The sequence below is a fragment of the Cryptomeria japonica genome, chromosome 8 (assembly GCF_030272615.1).
Source record: "Cryptomeria japonica chromosome 8, Sugi_1.0, whole genome shotgun sequence".
Classification (NCBI taxonomy): Eukaryota; Viridiplantae; Streptophyta; class Pinopsida; order Cupressales; family Cupressaceae; genus Cryptomeria; species Cryptomeria japonica.
Window position 1 is genome coordinate 273,058,726 of NC_081412.1, and position 19,802 is coordinate 273,078,527.

General features: G+C 35.8%; 1 protein-coding gene across 1 annotated transcript in view; it reads left to right on the top strand.

Annotated features, from left to right (window-relative positions):
* The first annotated feature begins 281 nt into the window (after positions 1 to 281).
* Positions 282 to 19,802, top strand: part of LOC131072437 (CBS domain-containing protein CBSX3, mitochondrial) — a 57,332-nt gene continuing 37,811 nt past the window's right edge. Inside the window, exons 1-4 of the mRNA XM_058008594.2 lie at positions 282 to 545; positions 4,555 to 4,671; positions 17,316 to 17,575; positions 17,736 to 17,817. Coding sequence (XP_057864577.2) covers positions 4,659 to 4,671; positions 17,316 to 17,575; positions 17,736 to 17,817 — 355 coding nt within the window. The 5' untranslated portion in view covers positions 282 to 545; positions 4,555 to 4,658. The remainder of the gene's footprint in view (positions 546 to 4,554; positions 4,672 to 17,315; positions 17,576 to 17,735; positions 17,818 to 19,802) is intronic.

A 19,802-nucleotide genomic window follows, 5' to 3' on the forward strand; every position in this document is an offset into this window, starting at 1 on the left:
AAATATAAAATTATAAATATTTTGAATCTTAAAATAATTAATATAAAAACTCTAACACCATGAAATATCTATCACTAAAAAACAAATATAAGAGATTATCCACTCTAATTGTGATGTATGGGTGGATAGTGACCTTTTATCTCTTACAAACTTGATAAGACCTGTTATGATAAAATATGTCCCCATATGTATGGGTGGACAGTTACCCTTTATCTTCATTAAATTGAAAAGAACTTATATGATAAATAATGTAGGTATACATATCATATTCAATCCCCTCATTCCACAACTAATCCAAAAAAAAGAAAAGAAAAGTGTAAAGCAGTTTTCACGGAACAAGCACCAACTGCACTTATCCAGTTGGGTGCAGAGCATCAAGTGACAATGGCCCTGACCACAGGTCAAAAGTGAACCCAGGTTGAAATTAAAATATAGGGTGAGTTAAATTAGACATTTCTGTGAAGCGCCGAATGCTTTGTTTGCCCATCCATTCGCAACAAATCTCTGATACCGCAGCTTCAATCTGTCCATTTCTTCATTTTAATGTGAGTTCTTGATATATCCTTTAAAGATATCTGTAAAATCACTGAAAATCTAGTCCATTTTGTTTGATTAATTTTGACCACCCACCGCACTCACCGATCCAAAACTTGATGTCTTTTGCTTCGTTTTTCTGCGTTTGTCATTGAATTTTCTAGTTCTTTTTTGGTTAAATTTGCAAATTTTGTTCTCACTGGAACTTAAGATTCAAGGCGGCAGATTTCCTTGTATAACTGGGTATCCTGTTAATGATCTGTATTTGCAGTACATTTGTTTTAAGTATGCGCATTTTTGAAACATTTGGAATCTTTTGTTGTGATTTATTGATGCTTTCCTTCCTTACAATAATCAACTTTTTTGAAATTTGATACTGTATGTAAAATACTACTGCATGCCTTTATACTTGTTGCTAATGTACTTAATCAACTTTTGTCTTGCACTGATTTGTAAAGCCGCTTGAAGATATCAGAGAAGCTTCTTTCTCTTCCATCATATTTTCCTTTATGTTCTTTTGTTTAAATACATCCTTTTACAATTTAAGGTGCCGTTTCTTTACCAGGACTCTGGCAAGTATAGTAAAGAGAATCGGAAATTAATGTATCTAGATATATGAAGTGGCCGTGGCTTGCGCATGTAAGGTTTGCTGTATTTAAAAATAATTGTGATATTACAAACATTTATGTGATGATAAATAAAGTGGGATTCTAAATGGAAAAGCTTCCCTTAGGCGTCAATGGGTTTGAACAACATGATTTGAATAGATGGTAGAAGTTCACTATTTAGATGGTAGATGGTAGATGGTAGATGGGTTTATAACTTAGATATGATTTGTCGAAGCATTAGGTAATGGGAGGAAGGCCAAAATGGTACGACAGGCTTCTCGTTGTTTGAGTAAAGCCCTTGTTTGATTCTATTCAAATTCAAGATGGGAATGCTACTCTTTGTCTTCAACTTTAACTATTCGATTTAAATTTTTAATTAGTAATGGTTGCATTGATTTTCTTAGTCACCTCAGACAACTTGACTACATTTTTGTTTATGCTGGATAATCTGTATTCATGCGTGTGATGTTGGCATGTTGATTCTTCACTTTTTGAAACATTGTCATTAGAACTATAAAACGTAGATTATCCAGAAGCAACTACCTACGCCAAATGGAGGTTTGCATGCACCCGATCAGACAACTCATTAGGCATTGCACGGGATATTTTTGCCAGTGTCTGGAGCACATTCCTGAACCCTTGAATTTTGAAATAGACAGCAAACAGTTTTTCTACGTCGTGGTTCTGTCCTTATTCTTCTAGCGACTAGAATAATGAAAATGGTGTCTACGATCTCTTAGATGCTAGCATGCCAAGATGACCCAACTTTTTTTGGTTTGTCTAATTATATTAGCAATTTTGAGAGTGATGCCAGAACATATGGGTCTCAACTACAAAATCTCAAGATTTGAGTTTTGAGATTACTTGGACAGCTGTCATCAAAAAGGTAAGAATGACATAATTATCCCTTTAAATTGTTGTTTCTCTAGTTCCCTAAATTTCTTGCTTTGGTATCCGATGATATTACGCAGGCTGGATCGTTTGGGCAAACCGATAAAAGTGAAGGTCGGAAGCTGAAGATTTGTAATCAAATGAATATGGCAGAGTGAACATGGAAAGTTTCTACTTCGAAATGCTGAAAAACATCCTTGACGGCTGGATGTCTGAATGAACATTAAGAAATTTCACAAAATCGGCCACGTGGAGTTTTTTAGTAACCCAGTCTAAATACATAGTAAGTAAACCCAGAAAAGACTGTAATAACTAGTCTAAATACACAGAAAGTAAACCCAGAAAAGATTTTAACAGCAGACATATATATTTTCTTTTTATCTTTTCTGAAATACATAAGAAACAATACAACAAACTTATATCACTCACTGATGCTAATCTCTCTGCATAATCCTTGCTGCTGCCTAGTACTGTTGAAGACCTTAGAATGACTTTGCTGTTGCATTGCACTGCTGAATACCTTAGAATAACTTTGATGCCACCGTATACTACTGAATATCTCAGAGGGTTTTCAGCCTTGTGAGGTAATCTGAAAAAGCCTTAATTCATCTCAAGCAACAAGCTGCTGTAGCAGCATCCAATTTCTGTAAACATAATTAAGTTTTTGTCAATGTTCCACACCCCCAAAAATCCTCCTGTTTTTGAGACGGATGTTTGCAGGACAGGGGATTTGGTGGAAACATCCCCTCATGCCCCATCACCTCTGCAATTGAACCAGGGACATTTTCAGGATGTACCCCTCAAAGAGGGAATGTTTTTGGGATGCCCTCTTGGTTTGGGGATGTCAAAGGGACTCCTAGGAGTCTCCTAACCATTCTTGGGACTTTCAGACATCTCCCATGGAAGGAAAATGGAAAAGTCAATTTTGAAAAAAAATCAAATAGTTGTTTTGATTTGCGTGGCACAAACCCTAACCATAATGGTCTACAAACTCCACCCTTATAAGTAGGCTTCTAAGCCTCATTCCAAATCACTCCCAAGTTTGAGAAGGACTTGGTGTTGCGAAAAGCAAAGTGATAAAATTATGAAAATGGTATGTGCTATGAAGATTTGTGTGGTTTTGAAAATGGCTGCCTTTGGATCTTGCAAGGGGCACTACCCATCGACCATGTTAAGGGCTCTACTCCTAGACGCCCAAAGGGGATGTTGCCCTTTGATCTTGTTGGGGTCTCCGCCCTAGAACCTCACAAGGGGCTACACCTTGACTTTGCTAGAGGCTCTGCCCCCAAATCTCCACTTCCCACCGTTCACCCTTGGTCCCCCTTGTCCCAAGACTTTGAGGAGAATAGGTTTTTGTGTTTGTAATAATTAATGATGCCATTTCTCTTCCCAATGCTACCTATATAATTTTCAAACTAAACTATCCATGAATTATGGGAATTAATCCCACGTTCAATGCTAGTTAGCTGACAAACACTTTCCAAAAAGTTAGGGACATAATTGATTGCTCAAATCCTTATTTAATTGAAGCTGACTCCTTAATTGAAAATAACTAATGCTATAGTTGTAGCATCCCTTATTTAATTGACACAGCTAAAAGTAATTGACTAATGAAAAGACTGGCTAAATCTAATAGCTGACAAGATCTAGTCAACCCTAATCAATATCAACTACCAACAACTTAGTGTTTGCAGGTCAAAAAGGGGACATCACAATTTTTGAGAAATCTACACTTTTTCCAATGGTTGCAAAGTTTAGTTATAAATTCAAAATACAATTTACTTGCATGAAGCTATCGTGAGGGATTCCATTTACTTTTTTTGAAGCAATAGATATCAATTTGTTGAGTGGAGTGTATAGATGTATTGAATCTCTAATTTTCTACAACACGAACATTTCAAATACTTTTGCAACTTTTACCAACTTTAGGACAATAAGGATATTAAGTAAAGACAATATATGGTTTCTAAAGATGGATAAACTCCCGTGTCTTAACAATCTTATCTTGGCTTGGAAGCATTGAATTAGCTAAAGATTCATGTCAAAGCCTTATTTTAGAGAATAGATTTTGGCAAGGCATATGATCATATAAAAAAATGGAGCTTAATTATTGACATGTATTCATGGTTGGGTTTTCATATCGAATTTGTAACGAGAATATAATTCTTTCTTAGTAGCTATCAATTGTTTGCCAACCAAATCATTTGGATTTCATAGAAAAATGTGGCAAGTATGTTTGTTATCTCCTTTCATTCTTATAGTTTGTTATTTCCCTTCATTCTTTTAGTGCCCACAAAGGATCAAAGTAGTTCAACTGAACCTAAAAGATTGATAAGAAATTATGCTCTTGATTTAAATGTGTGTTTCGAGTTTTATTGGCAACCTTTACATTATGTTCAACATGTTGGTTTCTGCCCAAGTAGGATTATAGTACTTGGTTTAGTTATTAACATGAGTTTTGTAAGTCGTTTGTGACGTTTGTTAGAGTTTGTAACAATTAGCATGCTTTCTTTTTATGTAGCTTGAGAAGCAAGGTGAAGTGGGAGTTTCCAATTAAAAAACACAGGGTTAGAGGAGAATGCACCATGTTGGATTTTGTTGAGTTGCCAAATTTGTAGGCTAAGGATGTTGGAGGATGGTAGGGCAACTTGGAAATTGGTAACATTATTTTTGTGGTAGCTTGTTTTGAAAAAAGAGAATATTATGCCTTGAGGCACAAATGGAAAGCAAGATATGGTATTGGACGAATTTAAAATGAAGTTAATATGTTTAACGATATTGGCTTTGTAATGGCTAATATTAAATTTCATACAAATTTGCATGTGGAGGATAAATATTAGGATATATGATCCTTGACTTGAGGTTATCAAAGGGAATGGGGCACGAAAAACTTGCATTGTTAACCATCACAACCTCATCATGGATAAAGCCTAGTCTTCATTAAGATATTATTCACCAATTTTTTCTCTAGAATTTAAGAACTTAGAGCCAAGTGAGAGATTCTCCTAGAGATAGTTGATTCAGTCAATAACATCTTTGACAAGTACATGTGAATCGACCTTAAAACAATGTTGGAATGGTTCTTCATTCTTTTAATTTTTTGCAATATTCTAGAGAGATATGTTGGGAGATACATTAGATTCTAATTGGAGTAGTTTCAATGTTCTAGCTTTATGGTGTCTCTTTTTCAAAAGCTGATGCAAGAAGTCTTTTTCCTTTAGAAAGAAATAAACACGACCTTCTTAGATCATAAAAACATCTATGTCATGCTCCCGATCATGTCATAATGGATTTAATAATAATATTCACTACCACGTCAGAAATAAATAAATGAATTGAGAAAATTGTCTTAATTAATAAGACTTCACAATTTTTTAACACCTAAGTCACTGGCCATAAGGAATCCATTCCCTTGATCAGCAATCTGTAGTATTAACAAACCTTTAAACAAGACGTCTCTAACCCAGCATCGATGCATAAATATATATCAGTGATCTATTTGAATTTTGAATCTATAACACTCCCGACACAATAAGTAAGTCACCTTTTGGTGAATGAATGGGTATTAAGGAGCAATTTCATTACGATTAACAAACCACCATTGAAGAGTAAATAAAATGCAGCCATATTAAATATAATCATATCTTTTCCTTGACAGTTCCCCAAGGGATCACTAGGAATTAATTTAGGACAGCAATTAATAATAAAATCAGCATTAATTCCAAAGAGCCACGAGTTAAGGAAGAGGCAGTGGTCAGGTTGGAAGAGACACATCACTTGAAAAGGTGGTGATCTTGGTAGGAGGTGTGACCCTTCGGCCCTTCTTAAGAGATATTTAAGGCAGATCTTGATTGAGAGAAAGACATTGAACAGATTGCAAAAAAAATTATTTATTTGATGCAGATAAGATAATCGAATAACTGGATTTTTCATAGTCATATAAAGCTGAGTATATGCAGCCGATCAGGCTGTAATAAGACATATATCAGAATTATACACTAGCAAGTCTTTGGTATGCAATAGGGGCAATAATATCATGCATCTATAATTTTTAATGTAGATCCTGTATCAAGTTATTAATAAACTTTGTAAATCTAGTATGTTTCTTCAAGTTTGTCCATTCTGCATTCCTATAAACAATCATTACGAGAATGGAGGGAGATATCTTAGGGAAGAGGTGGTAGACAAGGTTCCCCTGAATTAAGTAGGCCATCCCAAGGGATGGAATCATCAAGGTGGATGTTCTTGCCGCTTGTGGGCCAAGGGGCAAGTTGTCTTGGTTAGACGCTGCGCCCTTGGGCTTAATTGGGCTGAACATTCTTTCTCAATGACCGTGGTTTCTTCGAATTAAGTAGGCCACCCCAAGGGATGGAATCATCAAGGTGGATGTTCTTGCCGCTTGTGGGCCAAGGGGTGAGCTGTCTTGGTTAGACGTTGTGCGCTCTTGGGCTTAATTGGGCTAAACAGTAACTGGACACCCTTTATGGCTGTCCTCTCCAAACTCTACTACTATGGTTGATTTAGGGAAAAGGAACCATTGGTGCTTGATTTATAATATCAACAAGTTTCATGGTTTATCTAAGTAGGTTAAGATGATTATTGACGAAAATGTATGTGTATTTATATTTGTTGTTGAATCCCTAAATGAATAATCTTATGAATTATATTTCAAGTATTATTTAACATGGCTGCAAGACCTAAACCAAGATTTATGTTTATAACTATATTACATTCCTTATTTCAGTTGAATTTGTGATTTTAGGGCAAGATCCCGGATCATCCCAAAAGGGGACATTACAATCTAGAAATTCACTTTTCCTCAGCTAGATGTAGCCATTGATAAATCATTCATAAGGAGGCATGTGATATTTCTTCCAATGTGATCAACTTGCAAAATTGTTTGGAGGAGCTTTGGACCAAGAGGATGCAAATAGATTGCTTCATTCTTTAATAGAGTCTATATTCAAGGGAGTTAGGTTTGTTGGATCTCGTTGCTATGGGTAAGGTCATCCACTAATGGTTTTCTCGCTGCTATTGTTGAACGTGTTTCAGAGTTATGGCCATACTTGGCATGTTTGTATGATTGGCCTTATAATATTTTCTCTGTACTCCACCTTATGTTAAAAAAGTGACAAGTCATTTTAGGGTTTCAAGTTGGGTGAAAAAGAAGGTAGTTACAATTTAGTATGACTTGTAACTAGCCAAAGTTGTCATAAAAAGACATTTTGTCGTTCGTATGTATCTTTCTCAAAAATCAACAAGGAGGAGAATTTTGAGAACTTTTTACATATTTTAAAGATAACTTTTGCAATAATAGAAGACATCGTCCATGGTTTTCAAGCCTTGAGGATGGCCCCTCTATGAAAAGGACAACCTTATGGATTCTTTGCCTTATTTTCATAGTATGTTACTTGTTAGCCAATGGAATTGGTCATTCCTATAGTTCTTTGCTTTATGTCTTTGGATAGTTCAATTTTGTAAATACTTAATATTTTGCAATTTTGCATCAGAGAAAGTCTATTTGGTAAATACTTAATATTTTGCAATTTTGCTTTATCTCTTTGCTTTAGCCAAGTAAATGCTTAATATTTTGCAATTTTGCATTGGAGGAATTGTAACTCTTTGGAGAGTGTAATTTTTATTCTTGCATGTGGTATCTAATGATTAATTTTTCATAAAATCTTTATATGTATGTAAAAATGTTTTTATATTTCATCATTTGTAAGATTTCCATAGGTGTTTAATAAAGGGAAGTTCTCTCCCATGAGTTGCTCCTAATCAATTAGTGTAGACAAATTTTGAAGGATAGTTGTTTAAGACACCTACTATGGGGTGCAAAGCAAAAGTTTGAAGGAAATTCCGTATGCATGAGGTAGAGCTCATGACCATTGAGGAAACAATCCAATGCTTCAACTAAACCCCAAATAGCTTGAGGCTGATAAGTAGGAACAACACGACAAGCGCTAAGCACTAGAGAGCAGCTATTGCTATGCTTGACAAATAAGAAAATAGGATTGATTTCAACACATGATTATTGCCCCTTCCACTAGCAAGAAGGGTCGTTTTTGTTGCCAACAAGGAGCAACCTTGCTTTAGTGGCATTTTTTCCTCAATAGTAGAATAATCATTGATCAAGTTGGCTAAGAAAAGTTGTACAATGTTAGATTGGGATAGTGGAAATTTGGATCCTTTCTTTGATTTTCAAAAAAGGTTCAACTTCAAAGCAACTTCCAAAAGGAAAGGTATAACAAGAAAGCTTGTGAGATTTCCAAGAATGGTAAACTTGAATAGAGTGCTTTAGGCATAGCGGTAAAAATCTTTTGGGGAAAAAATTGACAAACCAAAAGCATAAGATTTTTTTTTTAAAATTTGGGATTTAATTGGGAAAAAAATGGATTTAGAAAGTTGTTAAAATTGTTATAAAAGGTGAAAAACTTCTTGTAAAATTTAGAGGCATTTCAATAGCACAGGGATATCTAGAGCAAACAAAATTGAGAGTTTAACCATGAATTGTGTAATATATATTTTTGTCATTTATGTTTAATCATTGATTACATTGCATTGCAAAGATAATGACTACATGCTAATAGTTTTTAAATTTGAAATTGACAATCTACTTTGTACAAAGTCAGCCTACAAATTGACTATAAAGCTCCAAAAAATTAGACATAGCAAATGACTAGTGGAGTTATAAAGCAAGCTACACTAGAGGGCTATAGGTCTTGGTGATAAGTCTTGCGAGTCAGAGCCTCTCTTGAGTCTTTCAATCACACCACTATCATAGTTGCATTTTTTAAGGAGATTGTGATCATCACTACTGTCAAGGACAATGTGATTTGCAATTCACTTATGATTTGGATTGATCTTGTCGAGGTCAATTGGCTAGTCTTCCTCAATAGTACTTGGTTTTGTCCATATAGAAATTAGTTTTGACAATTGAAAGGGAAAATATCAATGATTACAATTTATAATTATGATTGCAAGTATTTCAAAACTCTAACCTTGAGCTTTCTTTAGCATCAAGTAGAGGTTGTGGTGAACAAAACATCTTCATTCATCTAAGTTACTGACGGTTCGGGCACGCAAACCTGGTTTGTGGGTTTGGGCAAATTTTTTTTGCCCTTTGGGTTCATGGGTCGGGTTCGTTCGTACACACACACACACACACACACACACACTTCATCATTAATCTGATCAATGTGTGAGGAAAACCCAACGATAGAAGGGGTGCTTTTAGGGACATTTTAGAGTTTTTGGATGCAGAAAACAGTAAAAAATGTCTGTTTTTGTTATGTTTTGGTGCTCAAAGCCTTTGGATACGCCCGAGTTCATACTTGGGGAATCCAAACCCTTGGGTACGTACCCAAGGCAAACCCAGATGAACCCCCGGGTGAACCCAAACCTAAGCAAACCCGGTTTAGGTGCATGGACCAAAACAGCCGAACATGGTAACTAAGTCATTCATCTATCAGTGTGTTAGATGGCTGTATTTCTTCGAATATACGTGTTCAAAAACACTCCAAACAAATAGCAAGTAGGTGAATTGCATGGTTGGCTCGAAATGCCACAAAAATTCCACCACTGCATTGAAAAAACACAAATTATCTCTAGATGATGCCATGCAACATCTAGTAAGAGTTTAAAACCCTTAATGTATATGTTCGCAATAGATTTTGCCAAATTATGGAGTTTGCTTGATTTTGAAGGTCTTCTTGCCTTGCATGATAAGCATATTTGGGTAGAAACCCTTGCCTTTGCTTGTTTATTGTAGCTGTGCCATAACTTGTTTGCCTTGTGTGAACTCAACACATATTTGAATGAGGGGATATAGAAAAACAATGGATTTATGTAGTATCTAGTGGCATGGAGAGGTGAGTGCATTTGTCGATCCCATCTTGTATTTATTTTGTCTCACAATGGCTTGTACTTGTCTTTGTTATTTTTCATCCTACCTCTCATCACCTTCTTTGTCCTATCCATGGCTTCAAGTTCATACAAATCGTCCATGGAGATTTCTCCCCATTCACTAGCCTCAACTCTTATGAGAGGTTCACAACTTGTTCAATTGTATCACAAGAACTTGCAGAAATATTCTACTCGGCCATTATTTTGCCATCCATTTTATTTGTGAAGCTAGATTCCACTGACTCATTTGAAACGAACGTTTGCTTCAAATTCATTTTTTGTTGGCAAAGAGTTTACAATGTAATGGAGTGCCTAGCAAATCTCATCACCTTGGTAGAACTAGCTCCTTGCCCTCTGTGAAGGAGTGTATTATATGTAACACCCTTGTGTGATTGTAGATGAACTTGGTAATAGTGCAAGCCTTTTGTAATATCTTCATAACCTATTCAAAATTTCCAATATCCTCTAGGGTTAGGTTAAGGTAGTGTGATACAAATGGGCAAAAACATAGAGGGATAACTTGCCCATTAGGAGTTTCCCAGTAGCACAACAAGCAACAAATTATCTATAATAAATTTAACCACATTTGGTGGCTCTACATCCACGAACACCTTGTCAAACAACTTGAACAATGCTTATTTGATTCATCCATGGATTTCAAAAGACCGTGTCAATATCACAAGAGACAAGGAAGTTGAAGAGAGTTTGGTTCCTTTTATTCGTTCACCTATTTAACATTATGGTGCATCCAATCTTTACCCACTCAAATTGATGTTTGTTAACATCCTTAACATCTTGTATTGCATCATTTAGCATATCAACCCTCAATGGTTCATATGGTGCGACTTTTAGCGCAAGACCAATTTCATTGGAATCCACCATACCTTGCCAATATTGAGACCTAGCAACATGGAACGATAGGCTAGATTAGAACTAGAAATTGGCAATTAAGATGCAAAGAAAGAATTATTGTTTCCTCTGCCCATGTTTTGGCTATGTATTATGGAAGTAGGTGTTGTTTGAGATTCTTTCATTGACTCTTTTGCACTGATTGCTTGATACAAATGATTACTCCTACCATTTTTAGAATTAAAAGACACTTCTGTCCTAGTTCTTGTCTTTTAGTTGTAGTAACAAAAATGGCTTGAATAACTTGTCTTGCTTGAAATGTGACATTTGTAGGGCACTTATCACAAGCAATGGTGTCATGTTTTGGATCCTTCATCAAATGCTATTTGAAGCATATGTGCCTTTGTTGACATCATTCAAATAAAAATTGCATTTGACCTTGGTTGTACCGAAGATTGGCTTGCAATATGCCCATGCAAAGTCCTTTTGGTGTGGCATGATGACTTAATCTATAAAAAAATCTGATTTCATGCTTCCATATGTTTCAAGGTTATAACTTTTGTTTTATCACTCCCAAAAGAAACCCTTCACTCCCACCTTTTGAAATACTTATATCCCCAATGCCAAACTGTCCAATGTAACAAAGTGATGGTATGGAAGATCAGCTCTCTTAATATTCCAAACCTTGTGATATATCTCACCTTCCTATATATTAAATGGTATGCGGAAGAGAGATGTATGTGATAATAGAGTGGTATGGATAGTAGAGTGGCATTGTAAGAAATGGCACTTGAAAGGTCACGAGTCTATCAAATGACATTCTAGAGCACAGAGGCATAATTGCTTGTTTGACACTCCCCCTTGCATTGGATTTATGGGTGATTGTTATATCACCAAAGAATCCCTTGTGCTGCATCCTCATCAACCTATGTGGCATCTTTGAGAGCATCCTCATCAACCTATTTGGCATCTTTGAGATTAACATCCCAACGCTTAGTTGGAGTTTGTTTATCTTGAAGCCTTCAGGTTCAAGCCTATTCCTTTGACTAACTAGATGAAGCTATATGTAGAGCAATTTCTCTTGACTAAGTGGATGAAGCTATATGTAGAGAGTAGATCAATTCCTCCTTGGAGTATAATGGTTGACAACTTGTCAAAGGAGATAAATGGTAAGTATCCTCTACTCTAATGCATCCTTGCCATGACATGTCCACATCCAATTAGGTTGGCTTGAGCTAATGTAGCTCTATTTAATCTCGCCTCTAGTTTGTTGGATTTTGGATTGCAGAGATTGACAAAGGCTAGGCACTATGTTCTAAGTAAGGTAGACTCTTCATCACTATACATCTATTGAAGGTCCTTCATGACTTCTTTCACCTATTTATTATTAGATGAAGGCACTCCTTAGGCCTTGTTGCATGCTATTTGGAATTTGGAGCATAGGCCGCCATATGAAGTGGGGTGTTCATAGTGTTCCATCATTGCGTCATAATGGACTTAATATGCTCCTCATATGTGGTTAGAGTAAAGTGACTTTATAATGTTTTGTTAATATGGTTGTACTTAACTATGTATTATTTACTTGTTGACTTGTGAGTAGTTGTTAGAAGTCACTTGTTAGTGATTATTAATGGTTGTGTTTTGCTCGACAATTGTTGGGTATTTGAAATAGTATTCTTGTAGTTAGGGAAAATAATTTGGTCCTTCTAGATGCTCTACTCTAACTTTTCTACAAGCACTGCTCTAAATGAATGAAGCAATTCCTTCTAGATGCTCTATTTTAACTTTTCTACAAGCACTGCTCTAAATGAATGAAACAATTATTGATATTAGTCTACAATTTCCTTGTATATTTTGTATATTTTGTATCTTTTTATTACTTTGCAATAGATGGAGCTATCATGTTAGTAAAATAGTGGATGGAATGCGGTAGACTTGTTTAACTTTATTTTTACCACAAATCAAATTGCTTTCTAGAAATTGCTCAAGAACCATGTATCTCTATTAGATAATATAATTTCTAGGATTCCAAAGTGGATCTAGACATGCTAAAGTATAGTTGTCTTACAAGGTATGAGAATTGCCATCTCTGAGAATTTATCAACTACTACAAAAACACAATCATTACCATGCTTGGTAGTAGGGTAGCTTGAGAGGAAGTCCATAGAAGCATATTCTCAAGGTCTCTTTGGAATCGACATATGTGTGTACAAACCTTCTTGTTGTCTAGTTTGATGATTATTATGCAATACAAGTGTTGATGTATTTGGCAACATCTGACCTAAGGTGTGGCCAAAAGAAGTACTTCTACAAAACCTCAAGAGGTTTTCCAACTCATAAGTGCTGTGCAACCTTGTTGAAATGAGCCTTGCATATTAGTTTTTGTATCTCTACTTCACGGAGCAGGCAAGTGCCCATGGTGGTATAGGAGTCCATCCTACAAATAGAAATTTAATTAACATTGATAGATATATACAAAATCTAGGTTTGTTGGCTTCATGTCCACATGCATCAAGAACAAAAAGGAGAGCTTGACTAGGTTGACAGCTCAGACAATTTGCAACTAGATTGGAACTTTCCTTCTTATGTTTGATGATTAGATGGAATTGTTGAAGATAAGAAGATTGCTTTTCTCTTGCTATAACTTGTGCCAAGTTTGCACAAATTGAAGAGGCTTGTAATTTGTGTGTATCATGATCTCCTTGCCCAAGTTATAATGCTTCCAACATTTACATGCTTAAACAATAACATAAAATTTGTGATCATATGTCGGGGAGTTCTTTACTGGTGTAGCGAATCAAATCAATAGTATGTCTTATTTCACAATGTAGAGATATTTATTTTGGTGACTAAAAGGTATCCTTGTATTCTTCAACTTGTGGCTCAACTTTGAAATCTTTGTTGCGAGAGGAATTGCGGTATGAACTAGTGTTGCATGAATATTTTTACATCCATGTCTCACCATCAAAAGAAAAAACCTTTTCCCAATACTGATTAAGTTTTTACACAATTTGGCACCAAAGAATGATAGCTTAGGAATTACTTCTAGTATGTGGCATCTCTTGTTACCAACATCTATGACAACATTTCTAGGATTAACTTTAGACTGTAGGTGGATGGTAAAGATATGGTTGCCCAAGTAAGCATCACATGCCTCTAACAAGGTGACATCACAAACAATTATATCTTGGAAATACTTGACGTTGTTAGGTGACATTTGTGAGTGACACATTTGTTAGGTCTCGTACTAAACCATCTAGTGGAGTATGGTTGTGGGTGAGGCATTAGTGGCAAGTTCAATTTTTGAACCACCTAAGGGGAAATAAGATTCTTTTGATTCCCATTGTGAATGATGAAGTGAAGTGGCTGATCATTGATCCACATTTGAGAATGGAACAATCTTTTTGCTTCATTTGTGTCTACAAGAGAAGTAGAGATGTTTATGTTATCAAACATAGCACTAGGCTCATATTTCATTATTTGCTTACCCGTGTCTATTTTGGTAGTGCTTGTACTTGCTATGTTAAGTTTGCAAGTAAAATCTTTTGAGGATGGCATTCTTCAATAGTTTGTCAATGATGAAGTGTAGTTGTTGATCATTGAGGCACATTTGAGAATGGCACAATCTTTTCGCTTCATTTGTGTCTACAAGAGAAGTAGAGATGTTTATGGTACCAACCATAACATTATGCTTAGATTCCTTGATTTACTTTTGCTTACCCTTGTCTAGTGTGACAATGGTTGTACTTGTGTCAATCTGTGCAAGTAGAATCTTCTATGCATGGCATTCTTCAATGGATGACTATTGGAGTTTTGAAGTGATTGCTTTTGCTTCTTTTGGAGATGGTACTGAGACCAATTCCCCAGTTTGTAATTCTACTTGGAAGGCTTAGACCATGGTTTGGTCTAAGACTTAGAATCTTAAGTCTTAAGTCTTGATTTTGGCCTTTGCTTCAAACTCGCAAGCAAATTTGTAAGCTTTTCCAATTGAAAAGATCTATATGAAATCCATATTTGATTGGATATGTGGTCTCAAGCTTGACCTATACATTCAAACAAGGTTTTGCTTTGGATTCTGAACATGCAGTTTGGACACAAAAGTATGAAAGGTATCTGTATATTCCTATACGAATTGATCTTGGCCCGAGCTCAACTGAGAAAACTTGATGTTATAATTGTTATTGGGCATTATTGCTTCCAAGAGTGTAATAGGTTTCTTTGAGTGCTTCCATGAAACCATTCAATGTGTCTATAGGTGTGTGTAAGTGATCCTCATGTGTCATGTACTGGTTGTTCTACCATAGACAGAGATAAATACCTAGAAGTGAAAAGTAATTCAACTATTATTAGGTTAAGCTAGTTATCTAAGTCGTTTGCACCTATTTTGCCTTAATAGATAGGGATGTCTAGATTGACTTGTACCTTGCATGAAGTGTGATCACTAAACAATTGATGTGAACTGTTAGGAGTTTGAACCAGCTTGAAAAGTAGTGAGAATTGATCAACAATACATGCAGTTTCATTTATCCTTAACATTCTTTGGAACATCATTGAAGTTGGCATCGTTGATGATTTGTCTCCTATCTAAGAATGTGTAGTAAGGTATGATGACGGGTAACAAGTCTCGAGCCATTTAATAAACCAAGTGCTAATGTGAGCAGACTATTATAACCAGCAAAAAGGTATGCTGCAGCCAACTCTGGCACAAACTAGGTACATGATTAAAATAAATTGGCTTTAAGGATTCAAACTCAATCAAATAAATGCTTTTAGGTTGTTCGCATTGCACTGTATGAATGCTGCCATATAAAAGAGTTGATGCAAGATATTTAGAGTGCCGCACTTGAGCGAGATTGGGCTGTTCATTCAATCATTAGTTAGCTTTTCCAAAAATATAGCATGAGTCTTCAGAGTTGCTATTACATTATCATGATCGAAAGCTCAACAGTTTGAAAGTTTTCTCCTTCAAAGGCTGTGAACTCAATACCAGGCCATTCTTGATGTTATTTTATTTTTTTCCTTAACCTTGCAATTCGTGAATTTGTCATCAGGCTGTCTGTACTCTTTAACTTCTTTCATCCTTCGCATTTATTCATCTAATTCCTAGCCATAATGCCACTAATTCCTGCATTAGTGTAAGGATTAAGAGATTCCTTACTTTCTCCCTTGTAAGTATGAAATTCCTTGGCCTTTCTTTATTTGGCTCCATTGAACTTTGATTGCCTACTTTTTTGACACATTCTTCCTTCCTTTGTTTATTGCTCCTATTGTCTATGCTTAGCTGTTCCTGCTCATCTTATCTAGATTTTGAAGCATCATTTCAACTAGTTTGGCTTTGAAGGGTTTGCAGTCTTTGATGATGAAACATACCTTACTGTGATGGCCCACCATTTGTCTCCCTACAAGCTTGGAACTTGTGATTCCAACCTTTCCTTGCAAAAAGATGAAAACAATGGAGACATAATGGCAACCACAAGCTTACAGCTATGTTAAGCAGGAGATTTTCCATGATGAAATTGTGAGCTTGGACGAGTTCTTGCCCAATCATTGAATAGGTGTTGCCAAAAGAATGGAATTAGGGTTGATCATAAAACATGTAACTAGTTTCTTCCTCACCTAATCTGTTATGAGATTTAATTTAAGATTTAGGATATAACAACAGAGGGGTTTTCCGTTTTCTGGAGAGAAGGATTTTGTTAATGAGGTGCAATTTGTAGGCTATGGTGTATGAAATTCACTGGCAAGCTAAATTTTGAATAGGATTTCATATCATCATCTTTATCTTGAGCAATAGGATTAAGACCCTGAATCTGGCATATTTGTCCCTCCACTGTGATCTATCTGTAGAAATATGAAGACTGCAAACTCCAAAAAAGGAGCCATGGAATACATCTGTACACAGTGTTGGAATAAATATCAGAGGATACTTCAGTTAACTGATCTCCGTGGAAGACCTTTGAGGAAATTTTGAGGCAAATGGTATCCTAACGGAGATCCATCCAATTCTAAAATCTGCCCATTTCATGAATCTTGAAGGTATGTGCAACATGTAGGTACCTTACTTTTCATATATAATCATATTCTGTACATATATAAACATATTGACTGTATTATTCATGTTAGCCGTTCGTTTGTTGCCACATTTACCTGAAACCAAGAATTAGAGTTCAAACTTCGACTAAATTGATTCAAAGACACTACATACCTTGTATGCAAATATACCAGGATAAGACTTGTGGATGGATTCACTAGTTACGCTGGTATTACATTGCTTGTTTAGAAGTATCTCTGGGAATGTGGGTGGTAGATATGCAAATATTTTTGTTGTTGGGGACTTGATAAAAATATTTCTATATGAAGTTTAACGAGTGATGTTAATGACAAATACTGTTTTTGTAAATTTAGTTATTGTACCTTCTTTGTTGCACTCTCTTTGTAAATCTCAAGAAGTGAACTTTTGTGATAATTGTGGTAATTAATGCTATTGAAATTAATATTTGACTTGGCTTCCATATTGTATGATAACAGTTAAAATGCAAGGTGTTATTCGAGCTGTCCAAATCCATGGAAGTATCTTGAGAAATGCAATACTACATCGTCTTCGTGTTGTTGAACCGTCTATGAGATCTAATGTTATAGTTCGTCATGAGTCTGCCTCTCCTAACTTGGAAGAACATGGTTTTGAAAGTGCTACTATTTCGGATATTTTGAAAGCAAAGGGCAAAAGTGCAGATGGCTCTTGGTTGTGGTGTGGTACTGATGATACAGTTTATGATGCTGTGAAGTCAGTAAGCATGGATATTGAACTACTTTTCTGTCATTCTGAGATTTATTTGATGTTTTTTGGCACCTTGTTGGAGTTTTCACTTCTAATCACAATTATGCAAGAAATAAGGTTTCCTGAATATGATCCCAATTTAAATTGTGGAAATGCATTGCAATTTGCAGATGACTCAGCACAATGTTGGAGCACTGTTGGTGGTAAAACCTGGTGCAGAGCAGTCAATTGCAGGAATTATCACAGAAAGAGGTGGGACTTTTCATTGTTAATAATTTTGGATCTCAGCCTGTGGATATCTCTGGACAATCTTTTACATATCATTTTCCTGTGTGGGAGTGGTCAATATATCTGGGTATGAGGGAATTAAAACTTGGAATTTAATGTGGTTACACTACATAACTGTTGGTGACAAAAGTTTCTGTAGTTAAACCATTAGCAGTTCCTTTCAGTTTGTCTTTCAAGGTATTGCCTGCTTTTGAATAATGAAGATATTTCCTCATGTTGAGTGGACAAGGTTTCTGGGTTCATGGGCTATGTCTTTATAGGAATTTTTACTAATGTTAGCATAGTTAATGAATTTCCCACTATTTTCTAATAAGAACGTAGACCACGATGAAAATGATACACCAACTATTTTGGAAAATGTGAGTGACAAAGTGTAATCAATCTTTTTGTCCACTTTGCCATGCCTAACCATGGATTGACATGACAAAATGTAGATTCAGCATGGCTAAATTGCACCTGGCAGAAAATGACATCTAAAAGACAAACATTTGGATTTAGAGAATTTTAAATTTTTTTATAGGGGCCAACAAGGATTTTCCCCACGCCTGGCATCTTGGATGTCCTGTGGATAGCATGACAGTGGTGAAACACTCCTCCCCACTTCCTCTATCTTGCCACCTAAGGCTTAACAGGGTGAGATAATAACCCCTGTAGAGCTGAAATGTTTCCCATTTGGGGGAATGTTCAAGTGTCCTGCCATCCTTGGGATGGCCCAGGGGACATTGAGGTGTCCCTCAACCATCCCAGGGATGTTAGGTAGTCCTAAGCGGCCCAAAAAAATTCAATTAATTTTGAAAATATAATTTAAACAAATTTAGTATCTATTTTGATATACAAAGGGAAGAACGTAGACAGAAGGGTATCACTGAGTAGAAGCAAGGAATCCATTATAAAATACAAGCTTTAGTGAAATTTGGTGACCTGTTGAATGGAAAGAAAATTTGTGATCTCATCTTATTTGTGTTCAAAGGTTTATTTGAATGCCAGCTAAGGTCCTTGTTCTAGATGTGAACGTTAGAATACCAAACTGCAGGGGCTCCTCTCAGTGTCTCGAGAAGAGATCCTTAGCCTATGTATTCTGGAGAAAAATTAAAATACATTGAACTGTTCAAGCATAATTTTTTGTCAAACGGTGCCTTTGATGTGTTTATGAGAATTGACAAGTTTACATGAAATGAGCTGAATTCACTGACATCATAATTGAATCTGTTTCAAATTGAGATTGTATTGGCTTAGGTTTATATTTTTTAGTAGATATATTTAAATGTTCACACTTTTAAAATTTCAGCTTCTTTAAGTTCATCTAAGTTGTTTCTGGTATTTTTTTAATTTATTTGTATTTCAAAAAATCAAGTATTAATTTTTATTTAGTTTTTAGTAGCTGTTCCCCTGCCACCCCCCCACTGTCCCCAAATTCTGGAAATTTTTTGTGAAGTCTCCAAAACTCGAATAAACATAAATATTTCAATATTTATCAGCGTTACCAGGAGACCCGTCTCCTACCCCTGGAGACACGTACCAGTACTGGAGACCCGTCTCCATTACCGGAGACGTCTCTGGAAACTTCTTGATGCATAAGGTTCTTTCTCCTGCCGTCTCCAAAGTCTCCCAACCAAAAAATGAAGTCTCCTCCTAAAAAACTTGGGGCAAAATGCAGTAAAAAGGCAAAAAAAAAAATAAAAAAAAATAAGAGAAGCTTACAGCAAAGCGAAGTCGTAGGGAAATAACTAATAAGGAAATTGTTTCGCAGAAAGACAAAAATCCATGCAAATCCATGCAAAGTTATAGTGATCGGATCTATTGATAGCGTAGACTTTTTGAGAGGACTGATTTCTTATCATTGTAATAGTCTAAATAGAAATTGCCTTCACTATTTAGCAGACAATATTGAGTGTGCTCAACATCTATATTACCTTACTTTCACTAAACAATTTAGATCGGCTATTAAC